The sequence below is a fragment of the Vicia villosa genome, linkage group LG5, assembly GCF_029867415.1.
Source record: "Vicia villosa cultivar HV-30 ecotype Madison, WI linkage group LG5, Vvil1.0, whole genome shotgun sequence".
Taxonomy (NCBI): domain Eukaryota; kingdom Viridiplantae; phylum Streptophyta; class Magnoliopsida; order Fabales; family Fabaceae; genus Vicia; species Vicia villosa.
The window spans coordinates 161,289,942-161,302,013 of NC_081184.1; the positions used below are offsets into that span (position 1 = coordinate 161,289,942).

Sequence of the window (12,072 nt, forward strand, 5' to 3'; positions counted from 1 at the left end):
TTTATTGGATTGGTTGGCCTCCGAACCACCCATCACCGCCGCCTCCTTCAAGCTCCCATATCTGAATTGTAACAATGGCCTCCACAAAGCTTGTTTATCACTTAAGAATCTCCACCTCCACTTGCACATGAGAGAATCAGTGAAAGCTTCGATACATCTTATACCCAAACCCCTCTCCTCCTTGCTCATGCACACTTCAGACCAACTTACCCACGCAATGCCTCTATTGTCTGTCCCGCCGTTCCAAAGGAATTCCCTTTGGATTCTTATAAGATTTCTAAGAATTTTTTTCGGAATTCTGAAGAAGGAAATAAATCAGTATCGAATTCAGAACTGAATTAATCAAAGTAATCCTACCGCCGATAGATAGGAATTTTCTCTTCCAAGAAGCCAATCTGTTATCCATGTTTCTAATTATCAGATTCCACACATTGAAAGCTCTATGGTTAGAACCGATCTGAATGCCTAAGAAATCGAAAGGTAATTCACTCTTGCGACAATTCAAGAACGATGCAGCTTTTTGTAAAAATGAATCATCCAAATTAATCTCTAACAGGCTACCTTTAGAAAGATTGATAAATAAATCGGATATCAACTCGAAACCTCTTAACAGAGCCTTAATAAACTGCAGATTGTTAGAAGAGCCTTCTCCTAGAAGAACGATATCGTCTTCGAATTGTAACAAATGCAATTGTAACTCGTCATTAAACTTAAACCCTATGTATACCCCCTTCTCCAAAGCATTTCCAACCAAACTAGCGAGGCCTTTGGGAACTAGAACAAAGAGAAATGGAGACAATAGGTCCCCTTGACGAAGACTTTTCTGCATCATAAAATTTTCCATAGGACTCCCATTGACCATAATTGATAGAGAACAATTGCAAATGCAGGCCTTGATCCATCTCATTCATCTATCTCTGAAACGGCATCTATTCAAGAACGTAAAACAGAAAATTCCAATTTACATTATCGTAAGCTTTTTCGAAATCGACCTTCAAAAGAAGACAACTATTTTTTTCACGTTTTGAAAAATCTACAATTTCATTCAAAGTCAGAATCCCATCTTGAATCTGCCTGCCCGGGATAAAAGTCGTTTGTGACTTTGAAATCAATTTCCTAATCACTCTTTTCAATTTGTTTGCCTATATCTTGGGGATTCTCAACCTTCGGAATTAACGCTACAAAAGATGTCGCAACCTCCTTGGGCAGATTTGCGTTAACGTAAAAATCTGCTACGAACTTCAGAATGTCCCCTGAAAAAGAATTCTAGCATTTTTTAATGAAATTGAAATTGAAACCGTCTTGCCTCGAACATTTATCTCTATCGCAATCCCACATCGCTTCTCTAACTTCTTCTTCCGTAAACGTCTCCTCCAACTGATGTTTATCCTCCTCCTGAAGCTTTTTGAAATTACAGCCATCCATCAACGGACGATTCAAACCAGTTTCCGTGAATCTGCATTTGAAGTAATTTTTAACAAACCCCTTAACACCTGCCACAAATTCCAACATGCCCTCAGGGTATTGAGACTTGTTATAGAATTTATCCTAATTCTCTTTCAAAGACAAATGGAAAATTTTCGTGTTTAAATCTCCCTTTTCGTGTTACCAAGCCAGCTTAAAATCAAATAATGCGGCAAAGGCTATATGCACCACACTAAAATATAACAACCACAATATCATCTTCATTGATCCAGTTCCATGAGCAAGATATGTTGAGGGAGAAGATAACTCATTCCCTACAATATTATCATTTGAAAACCTGCATTTATTATCTCCGAGGGAGTTTTATCAAAATATTATTAAATCATGAAATATCTCAGGGGAATGGGTGAGTAGGGATTGTAATAGGAGATCAGGAGGTAGCTAGAAGATGTTACAAAGCCATCTTAAAAGTAAGTAAAACGGCAAGGGCCATATATGCACTACACAAAAATCTATCACCCACAATATTAAAATCATGTAACTAGTTCACAGGCATTAGTATCATTGGCATTTATATCAACTTCATGGATCTAGTTCCATGGGGGATATGTTGAGGGGAAGATGGCCCTCATGGCGATCAGGACGGGGAAACTCCACTGGAAATGGATAATTTGCATATTCAGTACCCCTTAAGGGGTAGCAACTCTAATAATGAGGTCCAACTTATTTTTTTCCATGATGAATGGGTTCCAAAAACACTTAGGAATAGAGACTCGGTTCATTTTGATTAAATATTCAAAATCTGTCAAAAAATATCACAAATAGAATTAGGACAAAGATCGATGAAACAAATTATCTATGAACCAAGTAGTCGCAAGAAGTATTACGATCACACCACACAACATTGTTCTCATCCATAAGGGAAGCACCCTCCAAGATGACATTCAATGATGATACCATTCTACTAGTCGAGATTGATACACCCACCTAGAGATGTAACCATTCTAAGGGGGAGGTTAGGACATGCTAAACCATTCATTTTAGTGTTTTACACTAACATTAACCCTTATTTTTCAAAGTCATCCCCGTTCATTTTTTAATTTATCTAAATGCCAGTATACAATGTGCCCGCTTTTCAAATAAAACAAGAAAAAATATTTGATGTGGTGTCAGTCTCGTCACATGACAAATGATATGGAACACAATGAAGAATTCATAATGAAGCAGATATCAGCTTTAGGGTAAGAATCGTGTGTTTTCTAAGAAGAATGAAAGATGATGACTTAGAAGTCAAGAAAATAGTGGCACCGATCAAAATCGTGAAACTATTTCCCAATTATCCCTACTATAAAATGCACAAACAACAACGCTCAAGTCACCACGGTTCTTTTAAACCCGATTCTCCACTCTTAGGAGAAACACATTGAAATTAAGAATATTAAACACAAAAAACCTCTTCCTAAAGAAAACTTCTTCTTCATAAGAATTAAACTGTGGATATTAAACAAATTATGCATGTATTAATATGCCTATATTAATACCATGTGATCTATGTGCTTTGTTTTCTTCCTTTTAAGCTATGTCAAAGGGGGGAAAGTATACTCTCAAAGAGGTAGAGTATACTCTCCACTTAATTGAGAAGGATTTTAATTGTTCAAATTATATATCTATCTAGTTCTCTTTTACCACTCCTTAAGAGATGTGTTGTCATCATCAAAAAAGACAGAATGTGGATCTATGTGTTTACAAGTATAAATTTTTTAATCTCGTAGAAGATCTGTTCTGAATTTTTTATGACGACAACATCAATGGTTGTTGAAGTCGGTGGTAACAACTTTCAACTCTCTGATGATGTTGATTCAACTAGAAAAACATCTCAAGCCTCATCAAGAAAATATACTAAAGAATAAGTGCTTATATGATCGAGGAATCTAGCAAAGAATTTTGGAGGTCTCATAGTTAAAAAAAGAGGAAGTGTGAAAGCTTGCCAAATCATGTGGTTGTGTCTGCCTGAGTGATCAGAGTTTTGTAAATATAAGGAAGTAAATCCTAAATGCTAAGGTAGCTTACACTCGCAGTTATAATTCTTTTTCAATCTTTTTACCTCTAAAAAAATATTTTTAAAGTCGAGCCATGTGATTAAGAAACTGTCTACTATCTTTTAAAGATTTTTTTGAACTACAAATCGATTGGGGATTTAAGCCAATCAATTGAAAAAGCTTTTTGACCTAACCAAACTATTAGGACATCACCTTAATGACTTGTAACATCTATACGTCGAATCTTTCCTTAGTGGGCAAAGGCGATTAATTAAATTTTCTCATCCAATCAATAGGACCTTAGCCAATCAATTGGCTTTTTAATTTCGCCTATAGATCTTTTCCTTTTTTGAATTTTGCCTTCTCCTATATAAAGGAGGGTCGCCTCCTCTTCAATTCACAACATTTTCTGAAACTTAACACTTTTTTTTTGTAATTTATCTCTCTATTTTCTCTCTTTCTCTCTCTAGAAATAGTTTTTCTTTAACTTAATTTGCCTTGGTTCTTTTTAGTGAAACATTACCTGTGCGAAATGAAATGTATTGGTCGTGTTGCTGTTTTAGTTCTCGAGAGTGTGATACTCTTGGGAAATTGAGTTTGGTACCATTCATAATATCTCTATTTTGGTTTTTAGAATTTTGGCAGAAAATGTTCTATTTTAGTTATTGAGATAAGCCTGTAAAATCTCTTAAAGGTTTGTTAGCTTAACTTGGGGTAAAAGCTATCTTTGATTAGAGATAAGCTTATAAAATCTTAAGATCAAATTTTATTAAGGTTCGCGGGCATAACCTATAAAATCTCAAAGTTTATAGTCCAAATCTCAAGAAGATCTCTTGAGGACAAAAGTAGGCCAACATTCAGCCAAAGTTGGATAAATATTGGTGAGATCTTTCTAACCTTTATCCTCTTTATTTTTTGTTATTTATTTTTGGTGTTTTTATTTATGATGTTATTTACTCTATTATTAACACAATTTCAAATGTCTTTAAGAAAATTTATAAAGTAATTGCAAATTTTAAATACCACAATTCATCACTCTTCTCGTGCTAGAAGTCACTTGTCCATCAACCTACACTACTTTATATGAGAAGGAAAGGAAGATCAGAAAACATACTGCCATCGCCCTTAAGTGCTTCTCCCGTTTGGAATTCACACTTGGGGACTTGTTGCACCCCAATTTTTGACCACTGAGATCCCAACATATTTCCAAATATTAGGATCATTATCATCATGCATATATCATTGGTTAACCCAAAAAATACAAAAAGATGTTGTTTTTTACTTGTGTCCTGAGATAGGAGACTGATCAAGAGGAGGCTGAGCAAATTAGGGTTTTGAGGCCCACAAGGAAGTTCAACATTCTCCTATGTTCAAAGGGTTTTCCCATCAATATCTAAGTCCAAAGATAGTTCAATTCAAGATCAACAACTCTCAAGATCACTTGAGGCCCCAAATTAGGGTTTTGACTTAATTCCACTAAAGGGTTGACTTTTAATCAGGATATGGCTCTAAGACTCAAAACATGATTCAAGAGTATCCAAATAAACATTATAATCCATTCACATCATTCATTTGAAGAGGAGACCTTGATTCATATGGAATCCACAAAACTACAGTTCATTTGGAAAAAGTCAATTATGTGGGTCAACCTTTGACTTTTGAGAAAAATGGTCAAACATGAACTTTTAAGGATTTAAATCATCATCATATGACTATTGAAGACATTTGACCACGAAAAATCAAGAAAATTCATCAAGAATAAAAAAGTCAACAAAAATCAAAATTAGGGTTTTTAAGTGATTTTGACCCCATTTTGGGAACTTCAAAATTCACCTACACACTCAAAAGTCTCCCAACGTGAAAGTTGTAGATCTTAATCAAATAAATAACTTTGTCTCTCCTCACGGTTTCTTAACTTTGTGGCCATTTTTCTCCATGATCCCAAAATAGTTTGAGAAAACGTTTAACAAGTGACTTGAAGTATGTAGCAAGGGCTTTCTAAAGAGATCAATAGCATGAAAATCCATGGCTTGAGCTAAGAGATATGATTTTGCAAAGAAGGCTCCATGAACACTTGAAAAATGAAGATGAACATGAAGAACAAGTTTGAATTTGGTTCAAATCTGAAATAATCTTCAAATTACAGCCCCTCTAACTTGTTTAAGAGGCCATAATCAGAATATTACACACTCTTTAGGGTTATGATCCAAGTGCTTAAGCTATTAACCATTGAATCATTCCATTTCAAGCATAAAGTTCACACTTCCATTTTGAAAAAGAGGCTTTAATCCAACCACTCTTGCATTGAGCCTCTAAACATGTTTCTTCTGAAGCAAAAGCACTTCAAACCTCACAATCAACCTCTCCATACTCAGAATAAAGTCATGGAAGCATGCTTGAAGTCGTACCTTGCTCTTGGAACTCCAATTTTCACATAACTTCACAAAGAAGCAAGATGGTACATCCTTCACATGGGAGCTCAATATTCTGAGTTTTCCCCTCCATAAACCCTAAATTGTGCCTATAAATATAGGGTATCACTCCCTTGATCAAACACACAAAAATTCTCAAAGTAACCCTCCATTCCAAAATCCATTTATTGTGTCACTTGCAATTTGCTAGCCATTTTAAGTCAGAGAGGTTCTGAGTGCAAACCAACCTTTCAAACACATTCCATACATCATTTGTGAGTTGTTGATCATCTCCACCACCCTCACAAACACCTTAAACTCAAAAACACCATTTTTACCTCCATTAAAGTTCCATAAAGGCCTTATCCTTCCAAACTTCATTCCTTAAGCATATTGCTCAAACAAACCATCCAAACACCTTCCATACCTCATATAGAAGTTGTTCAGATCATCCATTCATCACTGTAACACTCACTTAATATTGTTGCTCCTTAAATTTTTCATTGTACGGGTACTATCGGGTTTGGAGTTCTGGAGGGTATCAATTCATTCCAAGCACCCAAAAAGCATCATTGGAGGTCACTGAAGCTTTCCAGATCATTACCAAGTCACGACCTCCATTTTCAGAGGTAGAAACTCAAACTTTGAACTCTTAGTTAGAGGCATCAATTTTAACAAAACTTGTTACTAATTTGCTTAGTATGATGTAGTGATTGATAACCTTAAGGTTTTAGGGTTCAATTTTGTGCCTTAAGGATTTAATTTTAAAAATGATATTTAGGGTTCATAGCTAAATTCCAGAAATTCGTGAGTTTTGTTTTGAGTCAATGTTTGATAATTACATGTTTGAATTTGTGGCTTAATGTTGATCACATTAGTGTTTTACTTTGTGAAAATTGATCAAGTTTTGGAAAAGTTTGAATTTGAATTTCATTGTTGTTGTTCACGTTGGTGAAGGAAGAAGATGAAGTTTGGAAAATTTGAATTTGGGAACTTTGTTTATTTTATTTTGAGTGATAGATGTTCCTTAACGAATTCATGGTTATAGCTCAACTGGCAATTGTGTGTGTACTTAGCGCGTCCATGAGGTTTGGGGTTCGAATCCCCCTCGTCCCAGACCTTTTTTGCATTATATTTTTTATGTTTTTCTCACTTATTTCTACTTTGTGTTGAACTGAGGTCGTTTCCTGACTGGGCCAAGCGTATGGCCCAGTGGTCATTCTTTTGAACTGTAAAACAAGGGGCGTGGGTTCAAACCCTTCTTGGGTCAAAACCTTCTTTTTTTGCAACTAGTTTATTTCAATTTCTTCACAACTTTGAAAAATCATAAAAATTAGAAAAATCAATCTTTTTGACTTGTTTTTTTGTGTAGTTTATTTAACTTATGTATTTTCATATCATGTTTAAAAAACTCAAATATATTTAGTATTCTATCATTTAAAAATTAAATCAAAATATGTCTTTTAATGTATTAAAAAATCAACCAAAAATCATTTTATTTTGAATAATTCTTTAAAGTAGATTTGTATATTTTTGTGAATATATGTTTTAGGGTTAGGATATCATGTCTTTGACTATACTATGTACTCTTAGACCAATTCTCTTTTAGAATTTGGTAATTAATCATTAAAATTAATTAGGTGTAGGTGTTAAGTTCTAAACCCTAATTTTTAACCCTAATTTCAAAACCCTAGGTTTATAACCCTAATCCAAAAAGAAATATGTTGATCTTTGTTTATCCATATTGAATATACTTTTTCACCTTGATCATTATCTTTTACACATGCTTGTTGATTTTATCCTTGCCTTTTTGTACTTGTCATCCATTGTATTATCATTGTATATACTTTGTTTACTAACCACATGCATGAGGTTCATATTCATCATCCATCATTCATTCATATATGAATCCTTCAAAAGGAATAAACATCCTTTCTCATTATCGTTGATGATTATTATACTTACTTGTTTGTCTTTTGTGACACATATCATGGCACACACTTGAGGTATTCATTGATTGATTGCTTAAGTTGTTTTGTTGAAAATCCAAAGGAATGAGAATGATATTGACTAAAATTGTCAAGGTACTCAAACTCTTTTTCAAGTCTCTTTTATTTTGTGTTAAAGTATTGTTAAAGCTTTTCACTTGTTTATGGTTTTGTATTGTTAAAGCTTAACCAAACCCTTTTGTTTTTAAACCTTGGTACTAAGAGGAGAATTATTCCCGGTGAAACTACTCTTAGTCCATTGACCCTGTATTGTTAAAATTTGGTCCCTTTTATTTGGTTTTGTATTGTTAAAGCTCAACCACCCCTTTGTTTTAAAACCTTTGTACTAAGAGAAGAATTATTCCCGGTGAAACTACTCTTAGTCCATTGACCCTGTATTGTTAAAGCTTGATCCTTTTTCTTAAAAATTTGTTAAGTATTGTTAAAGCTTAACCTTTTAAAAAACTTGTTGAGTATTGTTAAAGCTTAACACCCAAAAAGATTTTGGCCACTTTGGCCCTTTTATCTTCCTTTTAAGAGGAACTACAAAAGCTCTGACTTCCCTTTTCTTAAAAGGGGTATGTAGGCCTAAGTTGCGATGTCTTATCGAACTCACTTTTAAAAACTTCTTTTCCCATCTCCACACTCTTTTTTTAAACAAATTCACGTATACTTTTCAAAATACATGTACGCAAAAACAATAACATTTTCAAAGAGGTTCCCATGGAGTATCATGGATATGAGGGGTGCTTAAAACCTTCCCCTTGTATAACAAACCCCCTTACCCAAATCTCTGATAAGTTTATTAGTTTTGATTTTAAAAATTTCTGTGGGTTTTATTCGCTCTTTCTTCCATTCCTTTTGAAAACAATAAAGCGCGGTGACGATTCTGTTTAAAACAAAATGAGCTAAGTCTTTTCCATGGCTTTAGTCTCACCAATTTCACCGCTACAGGAGTGCGTACATCTCGAATGTTGTATCCCGAGTATCAACAGTCATGATGACATTACCATCCAAAATATCATAAATAATAATTGTTTTGAATAGCTTCTCTTGAATTATTTAAAGGGTTCCTTATAAATAACTCAAATTTTATTTTTAGTCCATATTAAAAAATGACTTAATTTAGTCCCTACAAAATTTTTGTGCATGCAACTTTAGCCCCTACTATTTTCTAAAATTTTGAAAACTGTTTAATTATTCTTTAACTTATAAATTTTTGAATAATTTTTTTCGCACATATTTAAAATACTGTAAAATAATTATTTGTCAAATATTTGAAATTTTTAAAATGAGAAGAATTAAATATGAATTTTTTGAATTTCAACAAATAATGCTAAAGATAATAAAAGTCTCGACTTAGAATTAAAATTTTGAGTTTTTTTTAATGAACTTTATATAACGTTCTAAATATATCTGCAAAATAATCATTCAAAAATATACATTGATTTAAAAATAAGGACTAAAACTACTTGCGTTATAATTTTGTATGAACCAAAATATATCATTTTTTTATAAGTATCAAAAGCAAAATTTAATAATTTATAAGGACTAAAAACATATTTAACCTTTATTTAAAAAAAATCACTATGGTAAAACAAAAATAAAATATCTTTTGGTTTTCTTAAAAATCTCTAAAAATCGATGTCTAAGTTATTAGATTAAAATCAATTTCCTAAATATCCTAGAAGAATATTTGCAACTTATTGTTAATTAATTGATTTAATTGAGGTAACATGTGGACATTAAGAAGCAAAAATGAAATTGGACGCAACAAGTATAAATATATTTTTTTAAAACATTAATATTAATCAGAAAATGGAAGTTAACATCATTCTCTACATCTTGAAACTTTCTAATGGCTGCTGCGCAATTATTAAAAAGAAAAAGGGAAAAGAGGACACACTTTCATGAAAAATATATGGACATAAAGAGTTGTGAAATTCATTTGCATGTCGCTAACCATAGTTTACAACGTAGACCCGGAATCATTGTGGAAATATATATAAAAAAATATCATAGAAAAGAGAGCCACATAAATTAAAAAAATCAGAAAAAATAATGAAAATATGATGGATATCATAGTAAAATGAAAAGGAATAAAAATTATGTTTCTTGTACATAAAATTTAATGAACGCAAACACAAAAAAAAATCTGAAATCCATTACAAAAAATACGTTTTAAACCTATAGTAAGATTTGGCAGATATTAAGAAGTCAACGTCAAATTATATGGTTTAACACAACTTAGTAAGAACTGAATAATACAATTTAATCAAGAAACAATACTCTTAAAAAACCTGCCTAACCACTTAATTAAATTCAACTACGAAACGAATCAAATTAACATTAAAATACTCGAATAATTATATTTGATTAGATTATCAAAATTTTATTGCACAAACCATTCTAAAATCAAATTAAATAGTAAATAAATCGAACTAAAATTAAAACTAAAATGAAAATTTTTAAAAAAACACTACTTAAAAAAATACATTTAATCTCGAACTCGAATAAGTTTTAACTTCAATTTCAGAGGTGAGATAACAAACGGTGTCATAAAAACTTATCTTTTTAGCCCTTAGTTTCTAGCTAAATTCGAGGAGGGAACTATTTTCTTTTTAATTAAAAAATAAAATCGAGATTTACCTTTCGGTTATTAACAAAACCGAAAGAATACATTTTTTAATTTACAAATAAAAAATATTTGCGCCACCACTTTTTCTCTCGGTTTTGATATTTAATCGACAGGTCAAATTAGACTGAGTTTATTATATTTAATATTTATTTCATCATACCAAAATATATAACTTCTCAAAATTGTTTAGAAAAACAATTATATGAACAATTGTGTTATATGTGAAGAATAACTTACACTAATCAATGATTTTTTAGCATCTTCTAACTCATCATTCACCTCACGCTGTTTAATTGTTAAAATCTCTTCAATCTTTAAGTTCTTTATTCAACATATCTTTTTCTACTAATTCATTCTTGAAAGCAAAAAATTTAATGCTTTAGAAAAATGAACAAATATGAAAAAAAAATTGAATGAAAACTATAAGTGTTGAAGAAATTTTATCAATACAAAATCATATGATAAATTATGAGTTGTAGAATGCTAGAAAAACATTAGATAGAGTAAGATATGTTTCAAATACAACTTAATTAATTTTTGGCTTAAGTTAGCGAATTTTTTATTTTTGTCCCTATAAGTTTTTTTTTTGTTTGAGTTCTTATATCTTACTTTTTGCTTGAGGTTTAGCCCTTAAAGGCAAAATCCGCAGAAAAATCTGTAGGTTTCCTGCGAAATTTTCTGCGGAATTTTGATTTTAGGGACTAAAACGAACGCGAAAGTTAAATATAGGGACTCAAATAAAAAATAACTTGTAATGGCGAAAATCAAAAATTCGTTAACTTACAGAGACCAAAAGTGCATTTAAGCTTTAATTTTTTATATGGTTATTTTCAAAATCAATTTAATAGGTTATTTGTTCAAAGAGAAGTTAGTGAAACAAACCATCAACATTAGATATAATAAATTCAATTTGACGGAACAAGACGAGATCCTCACAAAAAATAAAATTTGAATATCAATATCAATACTCAAACTCAATAACAACTACAAAACTACAATATATAGTAGAAAATATAAACAACAACAAAACTACAATATATAATAGAAAGTATAAACAACAACAATAACACAAACTCAAAAAACAATAACTTACATTAAAAAATAACTATAAAAAAAACAATCTCTCAATAAAACTACAACAACATCATTGTAAGGAATAGTTTAGACATAGGATATTCCTACCAATCATCAATAAACCTCTTGGTCTCAACAACAACAACAACAACAACAACAACAACAACAACAACAACAACAACAACAACAACAACAACAACAACAACAACAACAACAACAACAACAAGTAGTGACATTTGACGTATCAGATCTCAGAAGAAGAAGTGAAAGAAAATGTTTTGGATCTATATATAAGAAACGAGAGTCCTAAATACATATGATCTTCGAAATGAAAATGATAAGTGTTTATGAAACTCGTTGTTTATGGCTCTCTTGGCCAGGGCTCTTTTTTAGGATTTAGACAATTAAAATTGAATGCTACAAGCTAAAGCTTTATATATCATAGAAACAATTTCACTTTCGTTAGAAAACAAAACCGAGGTGAAAAGTGGGTTATT

General features: G+C 31.8%; 1 protein-coding gene across 1 annotated transcript; it reads right to left on the reverse strand.

Moving 5' to 3' along the window:
* Positions 1-277: 277 nt before the first annotated feature.
* Positions 278-862, reverse strand: LOC131605873 (uncharacterized). Its single transcript, XM_058878172.1, has one exon. The coding sequence runs from the start codon at positions 860-862 to the stop codon at positions 278-280; it is 585 nt and encodes a 194-aa protein (XP_058734155.1).
* Positions 863-12,072: the final 11,210 nt, after the last annotated feature.

Excerpts from the sequence above, each read along its gene's own strand:
- LOC131605873 (XM_058878172.1), bottom strand. The coding sequence starts at position 862 with ATGGTCAATGGGAGTCCTATGGAAAATTTTATGATGCAGAAAAGTCTT.